Source organism: Abramis brama (assembly GCF_963993115.1).
Source record: "Abramis brama genome assembly, chromosome: 5".
Lineage (NCBI taxonomy): Eukaryota > Metazoa > Chordata > Actinopteri > Cypriniformes > Leuciscidae > Abramis > Abramis brama.
Window position 1 is genome coordinate 7,433,017 of NC_139967.1, and position 26,754 is coordinate 7,459,770.

The 26,754-nt window shown below is 35.6% G+C and overlaps 1 protein-coding gene across 1 annotated transcript in view; it reads right to left on the reverse strand.

The window, feature by feature from the left end:
* Nucleotides 1-1,719: 1,719 nt before the first annotated feature.
* The window catches only part of nf2a (NF2, moesin-ezrin-radixin like (MERLIN) tumor suppressor a), a 41,818-nt gene continuing 16,783 nt past the window's right edge, over nucleotides 1,720-26,754 (reverse strand). The window contains exons 9-19 of the mRNA XM_084115573.1: nucleotides 22,725-22,800; nucleotides 22,248-22,382; nucleotides 22,074-22,148; nucleotides 21,589-21,702; nucleotides 19,722-19,844; nucleotides 18,412-18,528; nucleotides 18,217-18,317; nucleotides 16,134-16,239; nucleotides 7,895-8,022; nucleotides 7,117-7,276; nucleotides 1,720-2,526 (exon numbers count right to left, since the gene is read on the reverse strand). Coding sequence (XP_083971699.1) covers nucleotides 2,476-2,526; nucleotides 7,117-7,276; nucleotides 7,895-8,022; nucleotides 16,134-16,239; nucleotides 18,217-18,317; nucleotides 18,412-18,528; nucleotides 19,722-19,844; nucleotides 21,589-21,702; nucleotides 22,074-22,148; nucleotides 22,248-22,382; nucleotides 22,725-22,800 — 1,186 coding nt within the window. The 3' untranslated portion in view covers nucleotides 1,720-2,475. The remainder of the gene's footprint in view (nucleotides 2,527-7,116; nucleotides 7,277-7,894; nucleotides 8,023-16,133; nucleotides 16,240-18,216; nucleotides 18,318-18,411; nucleotides 18,529-19,721; nucleotides 19,845-21,588; nucleotides 21,703-22,073; nucleotides 22,149-22,247; nucleotides 22,383-22,724; nucleotides 22,801-26,754) is intronic.

Below are 26,754 nucleotides of genomic sequence, written 5' to 3' on the forward strand. Positions count from 1 at the left end.
TTAGCAGTAGCAACATAATTACTGATTCAAAATAAGTACCTACTGAAGAGAGTATGCGAGTTCAGACTGGGTTCTGTCCTCTGCAGGTCAGGTGCAGTGTTGTCAACCTACGACTGGCTTATTTATGTCACAGCATGTAAAACCACAATAGGAGAAAGCATTTTAATATAAAAAAGACACATTTCAGCTTTAAACCCAAGGTTTCCAGAGATCTGAAACAAAGCTTGCCCTCAGAGAACAGCCTGGGCAATCAAATTGCATGCGAACTGTGTAATCCAAGTAAGCTGCAATCAAACTATAATAAATTCCCAAGGCAAAAAAATGTCATTGATTATCACTCCCTCTGATTTTCTCACCTTCAGTAAAGTAGCTTTTCTTCTGTTCACCTTGGTACCAGTATACTGGTATTATCTCCCAAGGCCTCCATCTGCCACCCCAAGGACTGATGGGACGCATAGTGACATGGTCACCTCCTAAGGCACATCCCTCTCTTGATTGTGACAGCCTGTCAATATGCCTGGAACCAGCCATCAATCAAAGCTGTCATCTGTCCAGACATGCAGACAATGTGTTGAGGAAGGGCAGAAACTGATGAGTGATGGTGGGTATTTGTCTCAGGCTGTAATAATAACCAGGATTATGGGAAGTGTGATACATGAAGCAAAAAGCTTAGACAACTGCCCAGCAAAATTGTGTTTACCATCTTGATTGGTGACAAATATTGTAAAGCCATTGGGAAAAACTACAATAGCTTAAACTGCACTGATTTTCACTGATGAAACCACAGTATATTTATTGCAAAGTGCTTTGAGTTTAATGAGCTATTAAAGTAACCGTGATACTAAATTCTAATTCACAGTCTACCTTCATGCTATAATTGAGACGGTTGCAGTTTTCATGTAACATACAAATTGTTAATTTTAGGCTGATTATATTGATTCTTCAGGAAGACGAAATCCCAACAGACTGCTGTTGCTGTTCTCAATACATCGCTGTCCTTTCAAACATTCACACAAAAACACAAAACATTCCAAAACACAATGGAGCTTAACAGTCGGGTTCTAAAAATCTCAGGCACGTTCTCCACTGAGAAATTGATTTTTAACAGTAACTTGTAAACCCTTCAAGAATGACCTACCATGCACTCTGGAGTTGTTAAGTGATGATATATGCATCTGTTGAAGCCACTTCAGATCTCAATTTCATTTTTAAAACAGCTGAAATTCTGAAGTCTACATATTCAATTATATTATAATTCATAAGTTGCTTTGAAATGAACCACTGTTTTTACTGAGATCATTCACAATTCTTCATGGGCTGTGCCATTCATTTCATCAAGACAAAAGTAAATGTCTTTTTTTTTTTTTGCTTAATTTTTAAAAACAATAATATTTAATATATACTTTTGAAATCCCTATGAGGAATATGAATGGGGGGAAATATTTAAATATTTAATAAAGTGATAAAGTGGGCAGTAGATGTATGCTCTATACTGAGCCATGCTTATGGACAAAATGCAGGGTTTTACTGCCCACCAGGTGAAAATTGTACATCTGATCACTGAAAAATAATAAGCACATGATTTCACTCATGCCTGTGGCACAATCCGTGTGGGTCAAGTTACACACTAAAGTGTAAAACTCAGTGCTTGGGGGATGTGCAAAGCAAAGTGTTTCATCAATTATTTTTTTTAAAAGAACAGCCAAAGAATATTTAAGATAATTTCTATTCATTTATTTATCTGCACGAAAACATTTTCAAAAATATATTTTAACATTGTAAAACATTTCAGGCCAAGTAAACGGTTTAAAAAAATCCCAAATATTTCATATTTAAAAATGGTGTTCCACATGGTGTTCTCACAAATGCATTTTCTCCTCTAAAAATATCCTGTACTAACCTATCCTCTGAGAGAAAGTAAACTCTTCTAAACTGTAACACAATAAAGTTTAATTCAGCCTTTATGAATGACTAGACGGCTCCATAGTGGACCACAAATATATACACCTAACTTAATACGGCACAAGGGTGCAATACCACTGCTTAGCCAATTATTCGGACACATATTGATCGAAAGAGATATCTGTTGTGCAACTGGAGAGATGAATTTAAGATGCACTGCAGAGATATATGTAGTCAGTGTGTGTACACTGCTATTTGTAGTGTCTTTACAATGGGTTTTTGACCTCCTGCAGACAGAGGGATATTGGGAAACAATGTGTAGTGAGACTCTGTATGTGAATGAGTTTATGTTAGTGAGTGTGTGTCCCTTTAAAAAAAAATTCTCCCTCTGTAGTTCTGTTTACTTGAGATCCTGGTCCTCTTAGAGTAATGCATGTAAACTTTAACCACATATACATTCTTCATCACCGGAATGTGCTAGGATCATATAGGAATGGGTCACAGCCTGTCAGGAATGTGACAACGACACAGCGAGACATTATTCAGACACTATAGTCCAGTCCGCCTGGATGGCTATAGCTCCTGGAAGAAGGCCACTCTGGATTTGGTGCTCTGGAGAGTGAGCTGTGGAGACAGATTGAAGAGCATTGAGAGGTGTACAGAAAAGTGCTAAGTTCCAAACTGATGCTCTTCGTTTCTTATGAAGTGACAAGTAAGATAAAAAAAAAAAGAGATAAATATATAAATAAAATACACACATTACTTTAAAAATGTACTTTTAATACTTTTATTCTGCATTAAATTGCTCAAAAGACATTTGCAATGTTACAACATTTTTCAATTTCGAATAAATGTTGTCCTTTTGAACATTCTATTCATCAAAGAATCCTCACAAGAAATGCATCAGTTTCCACAAAAATATTAAGCAGCACAACTGTTTTAAACATTAATAATAATAAAAGATAATAAGAAGCAGCACTAAATCAGGATATTAGAATATTTTCTTATGGATCTATATGAAATGTGTTTTAATTAGGGTTGCCAATATATTAAAATTAGCTTGATAAATCTCACAACTACTGCAGAAGATTAAATGTCACATTTTTTATTTGCTAAAATTAGTCAGTAACACTTTATAATAATAATAATAATGTTCAATATCCTCCTCAGTTGTGAAAAACAATGAACAATACTTTTACAGCATTGTTTAATGTTAATTTACATATACTAATATACGTGTATGGTGTATTATAATGTATTATGAACAAACTATGAAAGCTTATTTCCATCAAGGATAAAAAAAAATAAAGGTAAATTTTGAGTTGTGAAATATAAACTTGGAATTGCAAGAAAAAATGGTATTGTGAATTGTGAGATTTAAACACGCAATTAAAAATGGTAATTGTGACTCTCACACAATTTGGACATTTTTCCTTGCAATTGCGAGTTATAAAGTCCAAATTGTAAGATGTAAACTTGCAATTGTGGGGCAAAAAGATAAAGTATTTTATGTTTTGGTGAAAACAAACTTCCGTAACAAACATGGATTAAAAACAAAAACAGTATATTTATTAATACATTTATTATAAAATTTAAAACATTAACAAATAATAGTTAACTGCAGTTAACTGATAACTAATGTGTGTGTAATATAAGGTTTGTGCATTATACCATGTTAAGTTTAATGCGGTAAATTCTATAAATTATTGTTTTAACTTTGGCAGGCGTAATTTTTAATTATTTATGTTCATGCCATGAGAAACATTAGACATGTATGACACGTTCAATACCTCAGAGTCATGCAGAATTCATAGCGAGAGAGAGTGAGAGAGAGATAGAGAGCAGTGTGTGTGTGTCTCTGATCAGCTGTCACTAGTGTGTGTGAGTCCACTGATGGTGATGTTTAAAGACACTTCAAGACAGAATCCCTCATGAAACACTGGCGTAAACAAACAAGAAGAGACGGAAGAGAGATACAGAGATGGGAAAATGATGAAATTAATGCTATATAAAGATGGTACATTTCTGCTTCATTATTGAACTATTTGCAGGGATATCAGGCACAAGTACTTTCACCCTGAAATACCCCAATCTGCTCAGTGGTTTCCACACATGCTCCAGACATCTTGAGATATAAATGTCACTAGAAATACACAACAAAAGTCTGGTTCCTCTGCTAGTACAACTGTGTGAACTTGAGGAGAACTGACTTCAAAGTTCAAACATCCACTAAAGATCACCTTGAGACCAGATGGTTGAAGTAATTGCAAAAATGCCTCAGAAAAGTGCAAAAATTCATGTTATCCGCCACCGACAACGACCGGATACTGCAGTCGAGTGGGAACGTCTACCGGAAAGCGAAAGTACAGAACCTTTGCGGCCTCCAGCAATTTAATTACTGTCAGTATGAACACTCTGATGACTTTGAGGAATTACATTTCTTATTTGATATTTAGGAGAAACTATTTTTAGTGTCTTTTTTTTGTTTTTCACTGTTAGAGAAACTGGCCAACTCTCCAATTCATAGAGCTTCTCGACCAGAGTTTAAATCTAAGACTTTAGGATTAACATATCATTTTGCAGATGCCATTTTGGTTTGACATTTTGTATATATTTTAAGTAATTTAATTTATTTCTAATGGCAAAGCTGAATTTTCAGCATCATTACTCCAGTCTTCAGAGTCACATGATCCTTCAGAAATCGTTTAAACATGCTTATTTGATGCTCAAGAAACAATTTCTTTCAATTTTGATTATTATCAATGTTGAAAACAGTTGTGATGTTTAATATTTTTGTGGAAACTGATAATTTTTTTTATAATTCCTTGAATAGAAAGTTAAAAAAACCAGCATTTATTTGAAATACAAATCTTTTGTAACATTATAAATGTATTTATTGTCACTTTTGATCAATTTCATGCATCTTTGATAAATAAAAGTAATCATTTCTTCTTCTTCTTTTTTTAAAGTACTGCCGCCAAACTTTTGAATGGTAGTGTATGATCATGAAATTTTGCAACCTTCACACAAGTAAACATGTAAAAATCAATGGCTTCCCAATAAAACACAGACAAGGAGAAAAAAAATAGATCAACATCAATGGAGGTTAATCGACTTTTAACTTTTAACTATTAACAATTAAGAAAGGAATGCTTGGACACTTGTGAGCCACCGCTTCAATGGGGATTTTGATGGATTACCGCATCAACACATTCAGAGAACAGGTGAGACTGTCAGTACATTAAGACACTCTCACTCCCTCAGGCTATAGCTAGCAGCAGGACACACCAGGCTATGGAGAAAACACCGCCACGGCCATTAATCATTCCACAGCGTGACCTGGAAAGCCAGCGACCCTTGTTACTTGCTCCAAGGTCCAGTGCTCAAGCTACCTGAGCAACAGTGATTTACAATGAGTTGGACAGTGTCCCGATACAGGCTTCCAATGTGGGCTCAACATCGGCTAAGAAAACAACAGCTGTCAGAGTGTTTAAAACAGAGTTGGATTTTCTTGCTGCTCTTCGCATGAGAGCTGTAAAGCTGTTCCCCCAAAGTGTCCGGCTTGATTTGCTCAAGCTCTGCTTCAATTAGACAATCACATCAACGCAGAATGACTGAACACACAGAGGGCAATCCACCCGTCCAAACAACCGATCACAACACAGGAATCAATTAGCGTAGAGCAAACGAGACAATTTCACACACACAGCAGGAAAGGATTCTATGACTAAAATGGGGCTTTTAATCTACCGTTTCATAAGACTTGATGAAAACGTAGCTGAACCTTTCAGAAAGATTATGAATAAATTAATTTTGGATTATCGGTGCTCGTGGCATGACTAACAGTGTGATTAGGATCATATTTCATAGGAACTAGCCCTTCTGGGAAATGGTATTACAACACAGGCTTTTCAGAAGAGTTTAGTGAACCTGCACTTCCATTTTCAAAATTATTCCCATCTCAAACACAAGCTCCAAAGTTTCAAAGTTTTAATAATTCTAACATGATAGATTTACTTGCTGCAATAAGCACTTCTGTAGGTCGTAAAAAGCTGAAGTTTAAATTATTTGAGTGTTGGACGACAACTTTTTTAAGAATTAAAATCTCAAGAAGGGGTAATACTTCAAAGTGTTTGTGCTGCTATATGATGATTTTAAGAAATTAGATTTCATTTTTAAGTGCCATATTTTTCTCCAAATCAACTTATTCAACTCTTTAACTCTCCAGTTCAGTTTCTCTTCCAGAGATTGAAATGAATGCATTTCAGTTACCAGTTACCAAATTCATGAAACATTCTTAAGAATGAAATTCGTATTAACTGCAAATTTCATCTCATTTTCCAACTTAAGAATAAAGCTAAGAGTATTTTATATTCCCAAAAACATTTAAAAATGTTCTTTTTTTTTTTACTTAAAAATGTTCTAAAAACAAAACTTAAGAATAAATTGAATTCCTGATAAGAATGTTCTTAAAATCATCGTAACTAACCTCTTAAAATAAATGTTTACCTTTTATTTCGTAGGTAAAAAAGTTATCCAACTTATCTTAAATCCCCCAAAGGAAAGATCTTTAATAAATGTATTGGGTTGTTTCAAATACTAAGCATTACAACAAAAATAATCAAGTCAGTTGCGACAAAAATGGTGTGCGCTCCTAGTATTATTATTACGGTAATCTGAACTGCACTTTAGAATAACTTCTTAGAAATTATCTTTAGAAATTTCTTAACTTCTGACCCCAGATGTATAACCACTACTCTACCATACATGCAGATAACAGATATGAAAAAAGATGGAGTCTTAATACAGCTCAGGGACTTTGGAGCCAGCAGCTGTTGTTGTCAAGTGGGCGAAGAAGGTTCAAATTCAGCTTGCAACAATTCTCTATACTATTCCCCATTACTTTCCTGTCATCTCTCAACTATTATTGTCAACTATTATATTAGATCTACTATTTATTTGCATGTATTTGTTTCAAACAGGGCTGTCCACACCTGCTCCTGGAGGGCCACTGTCCTGCAGTTTAGCTCCAGCCCTCATTAAACACCTAAAACCAGCTAATCAAGGTCTTCAGACTCACTAGAAACTTCCAAGCAAGAGTGTTGGAGCTAAAATCTGCAAGAAATTAGCCCTCCAGGAGCAGGATTAGACACCTCTGGTCTCAAACCTTGTATCACAATACGTCTGTCTTTGTGAAGGATGCATTTAACCAACCTTTTTAAAGTTGCTCTGCTTGCTGGTGCCTTTCTCAGCATTCTCATTATGTAGGATGTCTAGAGGGGTTTCTCGGTCCTTTAGCTTTAATGACTCAATCTCGGTCTTCAGTTCATTCAGCTGCTCCTGAAGGTGTTTGCTCTTCTCCAAATATTCGACCCTGCCAAAGAGGACAGACATATAATGAAACAAAGCTGATCTCCTGGTTTTCATCAGTTTAATGTTCAGTTTAAATATCATACTGAGATGATGTGCATTTGGAGGCTATTTTGAGGAAACCGGATTTATTTTGAGGAAATACGTTTTTCAAGATTCTTTGATGAATAGAAAGCTCAAAATAACAGCATTTATTTAGGTAGACATCTTTTGTAACATTTTAAATGTCTTTATTGTGCATCCTTGCTGAATGAAAGTATTAATTTACCGCTCCCAAACTTTTGAATGTTACTTTTGAACAGGCATAGTCTTTTGAGAAGACGATCTTTCAGATCATGACAATCAATATTTTTTAAGAATAACAGCACCATATTCTCATAAATCACCTTCTTATTGACTGCCAACCTGAAAGTCATTGGTCATTCTAGTTGAATTATCTAAACAAACAAGGGAGTAGGGAATTTTATCACATAAAAACTAATCCACTACTCAGTTGAGCATCAGCAGAGAGGACAAACTCTGGTACAGTTGATGTAACTGGTTCAAAAGATGTGGACAGATGTGACACCAGCAGAAAGACTGTGATCAGGATGGACTGCTGCCTGAAATGGGCTGCACTCACTTCTCCTTTTCGATCTCCATGGACAGACGTTTCATGTCAGTGTCTTTGAAGTCAAAACTCAGGTTCTCCATGCTGAAGTTGAAGTTAGTGCCATCAGGAGGAAGAGCATTGGCAGACAACGGCACAGGCTAAGCAGTGAACGAGAGAAAGAGGAAGAAAGAAAAACACATTCAAATGAGCTGAGTGGCTATATAAAAGAACAAAATGTACACATAATAGTTAAGCAATATCACACAAGCAGGAGTGCTGTACCAAACATATCAGTATTAAAATACTAATGCTTTTAACAGCTTTCCAAAAGCGGAACAGGACATTCAAAACAAAAAAAAATATTGTTTTAAATAAATAAATAAAAAAGAGAGAGAGAGAGGTTTATATATAAACCTATATATCATCTATAACATATATAACAGGTACATAGCATTTATAATACTTAATATCGTTGGAGTTGGATTATTATTATTATTTATTTATTTATTTTTTTAAATTTTGTTTGTTTTTTTGGTTTAATTGTACATTTCTACGTGAAACACAGATCCTATATCTGGACAAATGTCATTCTCAATTAGTAGTTGGAATATCCAGGGTTTGTACTCCACAACTTTTGGGGATAAAACTTCAGATCCTGAATTTGTAAAAAGTGTAAATAATTTAGATATCATCATTATACATGAAACATGGAACTATTCAGATTTACTATCTAATTGTCCTAATAATTACATTGAATTTTCGGTACCTTCTGTAAAAAAGAAAAATGTTAAAAATGGAAGAGATTCAGGGGGAACATTAATTTGGCATAAAGCACAATACAAAAATGATATCTCACCAGTGAAAAAAGGAAAAACTCACCTTTGGATAAAAATCAACAGAGGTATAGTTAATAGCACCAGAGATATATATTTATGTGCAATCTATATCCCACCTTCAAACTCCCCCTATTACACTGAGGAGATTTTTCAAGAACTTCAAAAGGAGATAATTCATTTCCAGTCATTGGGTCACATCTTAATATGTGGAGATCTCAATGCAAGAACTGGAAAAAAGAAAGACTACATCGAAGTAGATGGAAACAAACACATTTTCGGTCAAATCTCCCCAGTCCCAGCTCACGCAATACCACAAAGACAAAGTTTTGACAATATTATAAACAAAAACGGAAGACAAGTTCTCCAGATATGCAAAAGCCTAGGCTTATACATAGTTAATGGAAGGACCCGTGGTGACTCTCTAGGTAGAATGACCTATTCCTCTGTGTTAGGTAACAGTGTGGTGGACTATACGATAACTGATATCGACCCAGAGGATATCAATGCATTTGTAGTTTCACCACAACTTCCCTTTTCAGATCACTGCCAAACAACTCTTTATTTAAATAAGTCTACAAAGTATAGCTTTGTACAAGAATCAGAAACCAGCAAAATGTATGACCTCCACCAAAATGCAGCAACATAGAGAATTATTTAACTGCACTTGAGAGTACAGAAATCAAATCAAAACTTAATCTCTTCAGACTTATTAAATTCCCATGCACAAAAGATGGAGTAAATTTGGCTACACAGCATTTAAACAATATATTTGATGAATTAGCTACAAAAATCAAATCTCAAAATAATTAACTATAGTACCGTATTTTCCGGACTATAAGTCGCTCCGGAGTATAAGTCGCATCAGTCAAAAAATGCGTCATGAAGAGGAAAAAAACATATATAAGTCGCACTGGAGTATAAGTCGCATTTATTTAGAAATTTATTTCACAAAATCCAAGACCAAGAACAGACATTTAATCTGGAAAGGCAAGTTATTTAACTACACAGTAGCACACAGAACAACAGGCTGATTAGGTGTCCGGTATGTTAATGCAACACATTAACAGTTATTCAGCTAACTTACACAATAGCATAAAGAACATATACCTGGGAGGCTGAATAGGCTAAATTAACATAAGCCAGGGAGTCCAACAAGCAAGTTACCAGTAAACAAGTTAACCAAGCTCCCGCGATCTCATTCCACATCACTGAATCCATTGAATTTTCTTCATATGGTGTCGCTTCTGAATAACTCCGCCAACTAGAGCGCCCTCTCGCGGCTGTAGACGGTAATGTTTTCTCTTGGTTCATCTCAGTCTGTATTAATTTTGATATATAAGTCGCACCTGAATATAAGTCGCAGGACCAGCCAAACTATGAAAAAAAGTGCGACTTATAGTCCGGAAAATACGGTAACAAAATAACAAAATAACAAAACACAAACCCTCAAAAGAAAAATGGTATGATAATGAATGCGTTTATGCTAGAAAACAACTAAGACTATTATCAAACCAAAAACACAGAGAACCCCATGAGAGTCAGATACGGGTCCAATACCATCAGGCACTAAAAAACTACAAAATACTAATCAATAAGAAAAAAGAGCTTTACAGATCTGAAGAACTTAACAAAATAGAAGAAGCCATTGACCAAAACGTCTTTTGGAATTTGTGGAATAAATTCAGTCCAAGACAAACTAAAGATAAATTAACAATACAGAATGGTTTGATCTGGAAAAATCACTTTGAATTTTTGTATAAGAATATTGATTATAGTGCAATCACCCCCCAACAACACTCAGTAGTTGAAAAACTTCACCACTTAGAGGAAAAGGTGAAAGACTACCAAAACCCCCTAGCTACAGTAATAACACTAACAGAAATACAGAGCCAACTGAAGGCTCTGAAGGCTGGAAAGACTTGTGGAGTGGACAGCATCTGCCCTGAGATGCTAAAGCACAGTAGCCCTACACTGCAGGCAGCTCTCCACAAGCTGTTCAACCTCGTTCTGGAGTCTGGTTATTTCCCTGAGATCTGGAACCATGGACTCATCACCCCTATCTTCAAAAATGGCGACAGATTGGACCCTAACAACTACAGAGGCATTAGTGTGAACAGTAGTCTGGGGAAGGTTTTCTGCAGTATTATTAACGCCAGAATACTGTCCTTTCTCACCAAGCACAATGTCTTAAGTAAAAATCAAATTGGCTTTTTACCAAAATATCGTACATCAGACCACATTTATACTCTCCACACCCTTATTAAAAACTACACCAAAATTAAAAATGGGAAAATATTTGCATGTTTTATAGACTTCAAAAAAGCTTTTGACACAATATGGCATGATGGGCTTTTTTATAAACTTATCGAAAGCGGGATAGGGGGTAAAGTCTATGACACTATTAAATCACTGTACACAGAAAATAAATGTGCAGTAAAAATTGGCTCCAAAAGAACAGAATTCTTCAAACAAAGGCGTGGCGTGAGACAGGGATGCAGTTTGAGTCCAACACTGTTTAACATTTACATCAATGAACTAGCAACCATGTTGGAACAATCTGCAGCCCCAGGTCTCACACTTCATGATACCAACATCAAGTTCCTGCTCTATGCCGATGATCTGGTTCTGTTGTCCCCAACAGAAGAAGGTTTACAACAGGGCCTGTCCGTCCTAGAGCAGTACTGTTAGAAATGGGCACTGACAGTCAATCTGAAAAAGACCAGTGTTATGGTATTTCAGAGGAGAGCCAGATCTCTGGGAAATAGACAGAGTTACAACTTCACTCTGGGCAACACCAGACTAGAACAAAAGGGTTCATATAATTACTTAGGGGTTGAAATTAGTGCATCAGGGAGTTTCAACCTGGCCATAAACACACTATGTAATAAAGCTCGGAGAGCTTTGTATGCAATCAAATGCAAATTTGGAAAAACAAATATCCCCGCAAGAATTTGGCTAAAAATCTACAATTTTCTGATAAAACCAATAATGCTTTACGGAAGCGAAGTTTGGGGCCCGATTTCGAAACCAGAATTTAAAAACTGGGATAAAACTCCCACTGAAAAACTGCAACTGGAATTCTGTAAAATTATTCTAAAAGTTCGCTCAAACACCCCAAACAATGCATGCAGAGCAGAACTCGGTATATTCCCTCTGAAAATTCAAATCCAAAAAAGGTCAATTAAATTTTGGCAGCATTTAAATCAAGCTGATAAAAATTCCATTGCATACAAAGCTCTCCTGAGCAACCAGCGGGGTTCAGATGTCCACCCCCTGGACCAGCTGGCTCAGAGGTACACGGAGATAAACACAGTCAGTAGTGGACAGACAGGTAGAGAGAGAGACAGGTACACTGAGCATCAGAGTCGCCACAGACACAATCCTCAGTCTTCAATCAAAAGATTTGAAACTAAATTAAAAGACGAGTATACAGAACAATGGCAAAATGAAAATAAAATACAACACAAACTCTGTTATCAATCCCTGAACAGAGATATCCAATTGGCCGAATATCTCAAAACAAAAAATCCAAAAGAAATACGAATTTTAACAAAATACAGAGTCAGTGACCATGAGCTGGAAATTGAAAGAGGTAGACATTTAAAAGTGTGGAGACCAAGAGAGGAACGAGTCTGTACACACTGCCACCAGGATATCGAAACAGAATTACATTTCCTATGTACAGTGAGGAAAATAAGTATTTGAACACCCTGCTATTTTGCAAGTTCTCCCACTTGGAAATCATGGAGGGGTCTGAAATTGTCATCGTAGGTGCATGTCCACTGTGAGAGACATAATCTAAAAAAAAAAAATCCAGAAATCACAATGTATGATTTTTTATCTATTTATTTGTATGATACAGCTGCAAATAAGTATTTGAAAACCTGTCTATCAGCTAGAATTCTGACCCTCAAAGACCTGTTAGTCTGCCTTTAAAATGTCCACCTCCACTCCATTTATTATCCTAAATTAGATGCACCTGTTTGAGGTCGTTAGCTGCATAAAGACACCTGTCCACCCCATACAATCAGTAAGAATCCAACTACTAACATGGCCAAGACCAAAGAGCTGTCCAAAGACACTAGAGACAAAATTGTACACCTCCACAAGGCTGGAAAGGGCTACGGGGAAATTGCCAAGCAGCTTGGTGAAAAAAGGTCCACTGTTGGAGCAATCATTAGAAAATGGAAGAAGCTAAACATGACTGTCAATCTCCCTCGGACTGGGGCTCCATGCAAGATCTCACCTCGTGGGGTCTCAATGATCCTAAGAAAGGTGAGAAATCAGCCCAGAACTACACGGGAGGAGCTGGTCAATGACCTGAAAAGAGCTGGGACCACCGTTTCCAAGGTTACTGTTGGTAATACACTAAGACGTCATGGTTTGAAATCATGCATGGCACGGAAGGTTCCCCTGCTTAAACCAGCACATGTCAAGGCCCGTCTTAAGTTTGCCAATGACCATTTGGATGATCCAGAGGAGTCATGGGAGAAAGTCATGTGGTCAGATGAGACCAAAATAGAACTTTTTGGTCATAATTCCACTAAACGTGTTTGGAGGAAGAAGAATGATGAGTACCATCCCAAGAACACCATCCCTACTGTGAAGCATGGGGGTGGTAGCATCATGCTTTGGGGGTGTTTTTCTGCACATGGGACAGGGCGACTGCACTGTATTAAGGAGAGGATGACCGGGGCCATGTATTGCGAGATTTTGGGGAACAACCTCCTTCCCTCAGTTAGAGCATTGAAGATGGGTCGAGGCTGGGTCTTCCAACATGACAATGACCCGAAGCACACAGCCAGGATAACCAAGGAGTGGCTCTGTAAGAAGCATATCAAGGTTCTGGCGTGGCCTAGCCAGTCTCCAGACCTAAACCCAATAGAGAATCTTTGGAGGGAGCTCAAACTCCGTGTTTCTCAGCAACAGCCCAGAAACCTGACTGATCTAGAGAAGATCTGTGTGGAGGAGTGGGCCAAAATCCCTCCTGCGGTGTGTGCAAACCTGGTGAAAAACTACAGGAAACGTTTGACCTCTGTAATTGCAAACAAAGGCTACTGTACCAAATATTAACATTGATTTTCTCAGGTGTTCAAATACTTATTTGCAGCTGCATCATACAAATAAATAGTTAAAAAATCATACATTGTGATTTCTGGATTTTTTTTTTTAGATTATGTCTCTCACAGTGGACATGCACCTACGATGACAATTTCAGACCCCTCCATGATTTCCAAGTGGGAGAACTTGCAAAATAGCAGGGTGTTCAAATACTTATTTTCCTCACTGTACATGTCCCAAATATGAAGTCTTAAGAAACAAATATTTACAAAAATTTGAAAAACATATACCAGGCTTCACTACCTACACTGAGGACAAAAAGCTTCCTTTTTTTATTAGGGGAAGATAAAAGCACAGCATGGCTAGCAGCTAAATAATGTCTTCTCCTGCCACAATACAAGGCTAAATAAATAGAAAATTGTATAAGAGGTATTTATACAAGTTATATATTTTATATATACATACATATACATATATATATATATATATATATTTTTTTTTTTTAAAAAAAAAAAAGAGAATACAGACAAACAAAATAATAATAAATATATATATATATATATATATATATATATATATATATATATATATATATATATATATATATATATATATATATATATATATTTATTATTATTTTGTTTGTCTGTATTCTCTTTTTTTTTTTTTTTTTTAAAAAAAAAATATATATATATATATATATATATATATATATATATATATATATATATATATATATATATATATATATATATATATATATATATATATATATATATATATATATATATATTATTGTTTCAATGTACCCTTTGAGGGACATGCACAGAATGTGTTTAGTATCTGCATCTATATCATAATTATCCTGTTTACTTATATTACTATATCAGATGTATTAACTCCTTGTTGTTGTTTATATATGTTTGTTCTTATGCTTTGGCAACACAGATGCATTTTTTTTGTCATGCCAATAAAGCAACATGAAATTGAAAATTGAGAGAGAGAGATAGAGAGAGAGAGAGATAGAGAGAGAGAGATAGATAGAGAGAGAGAGAGAGAGAGAGAGAGAGAGAGAGAGAGAGAGAGAGAGAGAGAGAGAGAGAGAGAGAGAGAGAGAGAGGCCCTGCAGCATATGAAAGACAGAAGTTTCATATTGAAATAAGGGTCAATGTTTTGACTGGTCAATTAAATGATCAGTGTGGCGACTAGGAAATCAAGCACCTACTGTAGTACGAGCTTCAAAAAACTGCCTTCATTTGCCTCAGGCAGGATGGCGTACCTAAGCAAAGTCAAGCTCAGGTTTGCCTTAGCTACTGTACCTATAGTTGGATTTTGTCAAAAGACTGAAGGACGCTTCAGGGTAAAAGAAAAATACACTACAAAATTCTCAGTTAAGACATCATGACCCGGAGATAGCAGCAATGCTCTAAAATGCCTACTGAATTTTTAAGTGGTCTAACAGATACAGCTAACATTAGCCACCCATAGAAAGAGCTAATGTTTCAAATGATACGCTGACCTCCAGTCACCCCTTAACTCACTGTGCATTTAAAATGTGCAGAAATGAGCCGCCTGTGGGATTTTCAAGAGTATCCACAAAGCTCTGAAAGAGCAGAAGAGCTCAGTTCCCAAGTGCTTAGACCAATAATTAGGAAACTCATTGTAATAGCCCTGAAATGCAGTTTCCAGGTAGAAAAACGTCCTTTCTGGGAACATTTATGTAGAAAAAAAAAACAACTAATTTTCTGACCTCAATTATATCCATTACTTACATTCAAGGCTTAGGACAATCCCTCATTTGTCCTGCATTTGAATCAGATATGAAGTGCACTCAGTCATCATGTGTATTTGAACCAGGTGGATATTCACAATGCATTTAATGGAGCTATTCAAGTTAACTGCAGTCTCTCGCTTTCAGTTTCCCTTAAAATAGCCAGACATTTAAACCCATTTGTAATCCAATTCTGAAAAGCATTACAACCGTGCTGCACTATTCCCGGGACCCTATATGGCTACCTAACCATTTTTTAAGCTGGACAGCTTAATATGAATATAAATATTCATTCTTGATTGCATTAGGGTGGTTATTGCGAGGCTAAAAGACTCTCGAATGTTTCCCTGGATGAGAAGGGAAAGTTTTCCTGCAAGTAATGGAATGGCTGTCTGGTGCAACTTTTATTTAAACAAATTATCTTGACACTGACAAATGGCCAAGAGGCTAAATCAGACTAGCGTAAAAACTGTGCAGAGTTTAAACTCTTTTTCTCTTAGAGATAAAAATCGAACTGGCTTCGGACACCAGGCTGATTAAGAATGACAAGCGTTGATGTAACGTCGTCGGTGGAGATAGGTGGTAAGGAATGGGTGATTACCAAGTATGGCGATTTGCTGGTGATCTCCAGTAGTTTGTTTTTTGCTTTGCGCTCCGATTCTCTAGCCTCCTGCAGGTCCTGTTTCAGCTGGTCGGACTCCTTCGCCCTGCGGAGAATAAATACATTGGGTTAGTCACTCAAGGTTTCAACCCTTTGAAGTGGACACAGTACTGGGATCTCCAAAGCACAAATTCAGCTGGAAATTGAAAAATGGATGCTCAGATCAGCAGTAAATTGAGACTTTCACAGGCACAGAATAAAACCGCTATCAAAGCATGCACACCAACAGAGTGCCACATACTGAGTAAAGGCCCAGTAGATGGCTTTGAGATGGGCCATCAGCATAGATCAAGCTGTGAGAGGAAGATCTGGGTGGTCTATAATAGTGCATGTTCGCATACTGAGTTCTGAGTGACTATATAACAGCAGATGATAGATTATATATATATACAGTATATAATATTTGTGTGTAACTTGCTTTTAGCCAATGCTTCTAATCCACACTGATTTTTAATAGACTTTAGTGTAATAAACAGACTTTAGGCAAAATAAATAAATAAAATAATATTAATATTTATATTATATATGCTCTTTCTGTGCAATATTTTTAAAGTAATATCTATATAGTATTGTAGTATTTATTAACTCTTTCCCTGTCTGCTTTTTATTTTTCAGTTGCCAGCCAACGCTACCATTTTTGATCATATTCACAAAACTTTCATGTTTTTCCCCAACAATATTTTGTTTAATGAATGTGTAAACAGTCAATATATATAATAAAATAAAAAATATATTCTAGCTTTATTCATTCTTTTTTATAAAAAAAAAAAAAATCATTGAACAAATGTTTTATTTTGTTTTGTGCTTTTGTTATTTTTAATACTTTGTTAAATTTTTCATTTATTTCAGTTTAGTAATTTTTGTACTTTCACTCAACACTTATCATTTTAGTCTACGTTTTTCCATCTAATATTCATGTTATTTATTTCAGCTTTATTTCAATTAACTAAAACATTTTTCAATAGTTTACAATTTTATATATAATTTTATATTTTCAGAAAAGAATAAGAAAAATGGTACTCGGCTATTCAAAAGAATTTAAAAAACGTGACATTTTAAAAATAATAGCTTTTAAAACTCAATTAAAAGCTCTTATCGTTTAACCATTGGTACACCACTAAATGTGTGTTAAAATAACACCATGAAAAGCAGTCATCTGATGAAAGAATATCTAGAGATGCACCGATTGATCGGTTGGTGACCGGAATTCGCCGATTTTCACGTGATCGGCCGTGACCGGCGACCGGCCGGTCAGTCTGACAAATGCAAATGCACTGCGTCGCGAGCAGTGAAGCACGTGTTTCGGCGCCGAGGCTATTCGCTTCACTGCTCGCGCTCAATTAAAGGGAAAGCACACTTTTGATGGACAAAATAGCCTAAATAGGGTTTCACAAAAAAAGTGCCCAAAATGCACAGAATTTGCATATTTTAACAAGAACTGGAGTAGGCCATGTCAGAAAAGAAAACGAAGACTAATATTTATAGAATGTACCCATTTAAACTTGTTTTATTATTCAGTTTGTACAAGTGATTGCAATAGGCCTGTGTGTGTGTGCTTTGAGAAATATCTTTATACTGCAAGGCTATATTTATTTTATTTTTTATTTATATATTCTTTTATTGCCATTCCCTGTTTTCATACAGACGTTTAGTTTGCTAAATACATATATAAAAAAATTATTGGATATTGAATGTGAAAAGGAAATGGTTCTTCCATAACACTGCACTTTAGATGTGTGTGAATTACCCACACCTGGAGTAATTTATATAGTTCTATTTTATAGCGTTTATCTGTTAAAAAAATATGTACTATGCAAATTGTAAAATGTTCTATTACAGAAAAGATATAAAATAAATATTTGTGTGCTGTAAAGTGGTTAGAAAAAATGAAATCGGAATCGGCTAAAATCGGTATCGGCAGGTCAAACTCAAGGAAAAATCGGAAATCGGCCCAGAAAATTGTAATCGGTGCATCTCTAAGAATATCCAAATATTTATGCTGAACATGCGTGTGTGATATTACCTCCTTTCGGACTCTTCTGCCATCTTGAGTGCAAGCATTTCAGCTTCTAGCATCTTCTGTTCCATGAGTCTCTTCTCCTCCTCAGAGCGAATAGCTGTCACCTTTATAGAGAATTATTCAGAGCATGATCAGTCATCAATGGTGCAAAAGGATCTTCTATGTGCAGCTGATGTGTTGATGTACATGCCCACTAACCTTAATCCGCTGCATCTCCTGTTCAGCCTCGGCAGCTTTCTGAGCCAACAGCTTGGCCTCCTCCTCAGCGATTTGTGCCTTCTCTGCCAACAGATCTGCTGTCTCCTCCGAACATAACTGAAAACAGAGAGACAGATGCACATAGGTCATTTTTCTTCATTTGATTCCCTTGTTGATTAACGGCATTAGACAGTAAAGTTCAGCATTTTACTCCAATGCAGCATTATTATTAAAAAAGCAATCTGAATTATTCTATATAAATGTAACTTTTGCTGTTTTACACAATTCCACACAATTTATGTGAAAAAACTCACAAAAAACTGTTACATAAGGCTCAGTCTAACACATTTACGTCATTTGCTTCACAGAAATCGTGTCACTAGGTTAGTCTTTTCTTCCCTAAATATATCTCTCAAAACAGATCTACTTTTGGCAAGGAAAGTGAAAAAACCTCATCAATATTTGAGAGAGCGAGAGAAAGAAAACTCAGGACTGGCAAGGATATGAAACTCTCTGATTAAAAATAATAAGACCTGTGCTATTCTGAGCTCTCTATAATTTGAATTAGCGTTATGCTGAGCATGCATAGTGATCTATTAAGAGAAATGCACATATCAGTGTTACTCACACTGATATCAGTTTAAAAGCAACAAAGCCAAAATACCCTGAGAGTGTGCACTGAACATTGAGTCTTAAAATACCACGTGAAAAGATAAAGAAATATAGCCTTAGAAATATAATTATACGCAATAATAAATTAAATGTACTAATATTTAGGTCGGATGGGTCCCAAAAAACTCAAATGAATGCAAACTGAAAATTGGGCTTAGACTTTAAAGTGGCCAAAAAAAGGTAAACATCTGTAAATGTTCAGACTTCTGTTTAGATTATAACTGATTGTTATGAATTTTGATATACATTTTATAATCATCATAATTATTATTATTTAAATAATAAAAATATTTTTTTTTATTTATTATTTAATAATAATAACTATCATTATTGTTGTTGTAGTACTGGTACTTAGTGTACAAAGTACTTATGGTACTTAGGATAATTATAATTAGTTGATCATTGATAATCAAATATGTCACTACTAAGACAGAAAAAACACCTGCAACAGAATTTTGGGAAAAGTAATGTATTACATCACTATTAAAAACATCACTATTAAAAAAACAAACAAAAAAAAAACAGTATGAGGCTCACGCACATGGGTTGAGTACAAGTATAGATACTGAAGTGCTCTAGCAAGCACTGAAATGATTAAGGAAAGTATATTTAGTGTGGGTGATGTTTTAGTTTCTCACCAGTGCTTCATTGGCCATGTGAGCTTCGTCCTGTAACTGAATCAGTCTCCTCTCCAGTTCATCACGAGCTCTTTCTGCCTCCTCACGCAATTGTTTCTCTCTCTCCAGCCTCTGCCGTTCCATCTACAGAGAGGTGCAAAAAGCTCATCCATATTTCACCAGGATTGCAGCGTTGCTAAATGGGTCTAGTGGATCGCAAATCCAGCACCTGGTTAAAGGTGCCTGAAGGTGCAATGCACATGGTGACCATGAAGTCTTAAGATTAACTAGCGAGGGAGGGAGGGATTTGGCTGACACTTGCCAAGCTCTCTAAAGCAAGATGACTGTTTTCCAAAATTGTAATAACTTACAATAACTAGGAATATTTATCCTCATACATTGCCGTTCAAAAGTTTGGGATCAGTAACACCGTGCCCTAACCAGAAGATACGATAAGATTCTGGCGACAACCAATTTGTCTGTCCACACCCAATGACATGTGACGCGACAAAATCCATCATAAATCACAGCCAATCAGAAGAGCATGTTGGTGGGCTCTCTCTGCAAGTTCATAAATGTGAATTATCCATTGTTATATATATAAAGAGCACAAAATATTCAAACTTACATTAGACGCTTTTAACATTAAAATAAAGCAAGCAAGCATGCAACTCTATTTATATAGCACATTTTCTTTATTTATATAGCACCCCCAAAGTGCAACGTCTGAGATTATCAGTACCTGAGATTATCAGTGTCATATTTTCTACTGTATGTTGTTGTTCCAGACATGATTTTGCAGAAATAGAAACCGTTTCTAAAATAGAATCGTTGCGGCTGGTAAGAGTTCACTATATAAGAGGTTAAGACACTTTTTATAATAAATTACTTTTATTCAGCAAGTATGAAATAAATTGATCAAAAGTGACAGTATAGACCTTTACACCACAGTTTAAATCAACTGCAACTGTGACTATTCTATTTTATAAGTGGTTTCTATTTCTGTGGCATCAGGCTGGAACAACAGCATACAAAGTATGCCCATGATAATCTCAGGGACTGTTTATGTGCCTTATTTAATCTTAAAAGCATCTAATGTGAGTTTGAATATAATTTTGTGGGACCTTCATAGCCAGACTGAAAGAAAATGCATCACGGTTTCCAGAACAATATTAGACAACTGTTTTCAAAATTGATAATACGAAATACGAAACCAGCATATTAGAATGATTTCTGAAGGATCATGTGACACTGAAGACTGGAGCAATGATGCTGAAAATTCAGCTTTGCATCACAGGAATAAATTACATTTTAAAATGTATTCAAATAGAAAAGAGTCATTTTAAATTGTAATAATATTTCACAATATTACTTGTTTTACTGTACTTTTGATCAAATAAATGCAGCCTTGTTGAGCAAAACAGACTGTACAAAAACAATATTAATTCTTTCCAACCCCAAATTTTTGAATGGCAGTAATGTAAATAAGGCCATCAAGGCTATGAAAAATGTACATGTATGCTGGTTTCTCTAATATACTGAAATTCTTTTTCATCTGCAACTAGCTACATTGCTGGAGAAAGAAATATTTAATCAGTGTACACATTAACTTTTTGACACATTATTAACACATTACTCATCTTTATTACTATATATATATATATATATATATATATATATTTTTTTTTTTTTTTTTTTTTTTTTTTCTATTCTCTATTTGTTTTTTTCATTTTCTTTCCTTTCAACTTTCTTATTTTGCTTCTCTCTTTTTATCCTTTAAGACTGGAACTCATTAAAAATCAGAGCCCAGAAAACAGCTTGCTTTCATTTATTTGTTTACCATAAAAACAAACAATATTCTCTACGTGTTGCGGAAAACATTCCCAACCTGTTTGCGGGCTTTCTCTTCTCTAGCCTGCATCTTCATCTGCTGGACTTCCAACGAATCAACTCTGCGTCTCCTTATGAAGAGATCATGATTTCCGATGCACAGCTGAAGAATCTTTAAACACATAAAAATTGCCTTATTAAATTTACTACTTTTAATTAAAGTAAATTCTGTTATATTTTACCCTCATGTCATTCCAAACCTGTATGACTTTCTTTAGCAAATACAATTTCAGCCCATGTCTCACAAATGCCATCACATACATTGCATGTCTTCAAGCCATATCAGTTATAAGTTTCAAAGACCATTTAATTATGTTTTTATGGTTTTATATGGTCAATGTAACATAGGATTAATGACATATACATTTATTAAACATTAAATCTGTTGCCTTCCAGCTGAGATCTTTAACCACCATGCCACACCACAGTGGATTTGTGAAGATCAAACAACTTATCTCTGCATTCACATCATGAAATACTCACCAGTTTATTGACTTTGAGTTTTGAGGAGTTGAATTTGAAAACATCTGCCCTCTTATCCAAGGGCTTAATGGCAAACTGAAGAGACAGTTACAGAAATGAGTGCACCAACAGCAATAAACGACACTTAGCGTAGAGCAGGTTGGTTAAAGCATGAATTGTTCATAAAATAAGTACCTCTTTGTCGCTGTAGGAGATGTTTCTGATCTCATTCCAGGGAAAAGAAATTTTGGGCGTCAGTCTGTTATCCGGGTCATAAATGTGGAGGCCCAAAGCGTCAACACCCAGCAGTAAGCTAGTACCCTTTTTATTCTTAAAGAGAAGATATTAAAAAGACATTAAAAAGACATACATTTATTTTACCATCATGATCTCACCGTCACAGCTTTACAGAGTAAAATGGATAGCCAAAGTAATATTTCAAACAAAAAGGCAGAAATGATTATTCTACTGTAAGTTTCAAGCATGGTAGACACCAAATGAAGTGGGAGATGATGCAAGTTAAAGGCGATAAGGTCAACAATAATAAAAGGTTTGTTTATAACAAACAATAATAAAGGTATAAAATAATAAAAGTGTTTGGCTGTAAAGGCTTTAGCCGTCGGAAATCAGCTCAGATTGTTGATGTCGTACAGCAGCGAAGGCATTTCTTACCCTAATGGAAAAGTAATTGACCCCATACATCTCCAGATCCTGAGCTATTTTTAAATACTCCATCTCGGCTTCATCTCTGCAGCACACAATAACATACAAAATACGTGGGAGGGAGAGAGAAAGAAAAGGAGAAAGGGAGAGAGAATAAATTAGACACAAAATAGAATATTCCACCGCAGGGCTTTAATGAGACTCAACTAACTTGGAGTGCAGAAACTAGAGGTCACGCAGTATGTCCTACTTACAGTAACTGATAATGGCAATAAACACAAACACACACACACACACACACACACACACACACACACTCACCATAAACACACCAATTAAATTTTATACTAAATATCACTCTAAAAATCTTATTTTTTAGTACTAAAAATAACTAGATGTTTAGTACCACCTTCATGTTCTTGCAAGTCTGCAGGGAACATGCCTCATCAAACCACACTTACCAAGAGCAAGAAGCACAAGGATGAGTGAGGAGCCACTCACATAGAATGAGTTTGTGCGTTCAAAAACAGCCAGACGTAAGCAAGGGTCTTAAAATGATCTACTTTTAAACTTGTTTTTAAGATGGGTCAGATCTTAAAGGGTTGGTTCACCCAAAAATTTTAAAATTCTCATCATACTCACCCCTCATGTCGATCTGAGAGCTTTCTGTCCCTCCATTGACAGCTACACAACTGACACTTAGTTTGACGCTTCAAGAAGTTCACAAAGAGATTGTAAAACTAATCCATATGAATTGAGCGGTTTAGTCCAAAATGAAGAGACTCAATCGCTTTACATGATGAACAGATTGAATTTAGGTTTCTAATCACATTTAAACATTGATCAGCGAACAAACAGAAGCTCATTGGTTCTTGCTGAAGCTCAAACATGCTGCGTAACACGAGAATGAACCTCATTGGTTCACTCATTGGTTCTGTTTACTATAACTGATGTGTGAGTTGATGAATGTTTAAATGTGAATAAAAGCCTTAATTAAATTTGTTCATCATATAAAGTGTTCTAGTCTCTTCAGAAAATTTGGACTAAACCACCTCAATTCATTTGGATTAGTTTTATGAACTCTTTATGAACTTTTTGAAGCATCAAAGTGGTAGTTGCATGGCTGTCAATGGAGGGACAGAAATCACACAGATTAAACTCATTAAAATATCTTCATTTGTGTTCCAAAGATAAACAAAAGTCTTATGGGTTTGGAACGACCATGTGCATGTGTACATAGACCTACAATTAAACATAATAATAATTAAACATAATAAATTAAATAAACAACTGAAAAAATACTAAGTAAATAAATATATTTTATTAAAAAAAAAAAAAAAAAAAAATGAACAGATGAAAATAATATGGTAATATATGTGAATGGCAATATAACCTTGGACAATAAATAAATAAATCAATAAAATCTATAAAAATCAAATAAAAACAATTGAATAAACTACAAAGTAAAATAAAAATATATATTTTTTAAATAAATAAAAAATAAAATAAATTAAAATAAATGAATAAACAAATGATAAATGATAAAATAAAGAAAATTCTCTGCCAAAATGCTAGGGTTTCTATAAGAGGTTGTCAGGGTGTTGCTAAGGTAGTTGCTAGGATAGTTCTGGGTTTTTGTGTACTCTTTTTACTCTTATCATGTGAAAAAGCTAGCCAATCATATGGGAGATCATTTACATATTGTATATTATTTACATATTTATATTATAATTTACAAGTCCTAATGATACAATAACAAAATGGCTCAGAGGCCTGAAAATGACATGAAACTATAACAACTGTTTTACTACAAGAAACCCTGACTAACGTTGGACTTCAGGGGAAAAAATAATAAGCTATAAAAGTCAAATTAAAGGCACAGTATGGCATTTTTCGCCACTAGGGGTCGCTAACCTATTTACAATAACAAAGGAGTAGATTGATGACGCAACATTTGCTAAGAATTATGGATCTTGTCGTCAACGTCAAGCCGACCGATCTAATAATGTTTATGGATGACTGAATACATCAATGTTTTTATCATGACTGTGATATGAAGCAGTTCGGGATTGCTAAGAGACAGCTATCAGCTCCAAACGCGACGCGAGTCCCGCGGATATAAAAGGAATATGGACATTTCATTCTACCGAACTACACGCAAGTGCAGAATTACAACTCACAGGTCAGTTTATTAGACAAATTAAACTTGTGAGGTAACGCAGCGCTGTTTCACTTGGTCTAACATTACACTAGCACACTAAACTGCATTTGAATGTGTTGAAATGTAACGTTATTAGTTACATGTTAGTCTATATGTTAATAACGTTATATGTTAGTCTGTCTGTATGAGACTAGCAGTAAACTAGATCAACATTAGAATAACATACAGATCATATTCTGACATTTTATCATTGTTGAACTATAAAACATTGATTAGTTTTATGTAAATGTGCTCACCTGTTTAATAAAGTACATGTAGGAGCGGTCGAAGACTCGGACGTGGAGCTCTCGTTTATATACTGTCTATGGGAGCTCTAGGCATCTCGAAAACACCGCGCTGATATTGATTCTCGTTTTAGTTCTCCTTTTTTTATCCAAAGTCTGCTTGTCATGGTCCATAATGTTTGAAAGAAACAACAACAGCGTGCAAATAGACATTGCAAACTACAAAGTTGTCCGCGTCAGTCGCTTTGGTTACTATCAGACGGCTCTGGTTGCCATGGCAGCACGAGCGGAAACCAGGGACAATGCGGATATGACGGCATTGGCGGCGTCACAACGGAAATAAAGAAACGGGACGTTTCTCGAATTAAATTACAAATTTCTCCTGGTTTAAAAGTTGTTGGAAACAGTCGGGATAATGTAAGTACACAACTAAAAAATATATATAACATGATTTTTGCTATTTTTAAAGCAAAAAAGTTACATATTGTGCCTTTAAGCTGGGTGTATGTGTGAACGAGAGAGATAAAACGAGAAGTGCAGAATGTGTATTTGTTGTGAGTGTGTCAAGAATACACTGGAGTGCTGTCACATGCAATGATAAGGTCTGGAATAAGAAAGTGCCCTACATGCATCTAAATGGGCTCTGAAGCAACACAGGAAGCCGGTTTCTTCATTAAGTAGACCAATTAGGGGTTCATTTTATTTATTTTTGCAGAGCAAGGCTATACCTAGTTCTGCAAGAAGCAGGCCAGTTTTTCATCTTTTGAGAGCCTTGACTTCCCAAGGTGCACATCACACAGAGTTAAAGTCCCCGTGAAACTTGCAAAGTTGCAAATGACTTTTCTCCAGTGTTGTGACGTAATTCCAAGTGAAAGGGAATATTGAACAGAGGGCAGGGTTTTACTTTAGCGCTCCTCCTCTCCATCTCTTCTCAATAGCAGACTAACGGTTTGAGGGGAGTGGTTAAGCGTTTTCAACCCAAGCCGTCAATGTCATCAGAGAAGGAACGCCATTCCAGACCGGAAGTAGGGTTGCCAACTTCAGAAAAGAAAAATGCGGGACAATCGTGGTTCTTTACAGGAAAATAAGGGACACTCAAAATATTTGTACTGTATCACACAGTATATGTCATTTCAGGTCCGTATGCGTTTAAAATTTTCTCAGATATAAACACATTTGTTTTGCTTAACTTATTTATGTACAATTTAATCCTAAAACGAATTTTAAGGTCACACAAAAAAGTCACATTACACACAAACCATAGTTCAAAATAATAGCATTTATCTGAAATAGAAAGCTTTTGTAACATTATACACTACATTTTAAAGAAAATAAAGAAAGTAATAGCATACTTTTCCCTCAGGAAGATTTCATGTTTTCTTGCGTGGCTGGATGTTGGACTCATGAACAATAATCACATTGTTTGAATTCACCAAAACTGATTTGTTGAAATCAAAACCCGGCCGGACAGTGAAAGGGATTTGCCGTTAGCGCGAGTCCGGAATCTCCGGATCGAACCGGGAGCGACCAGACAGCAGAGGATTCTGTTCGCAAATCAAACAATAATTTGTCCCAAAAGAATAATTAATTCTCA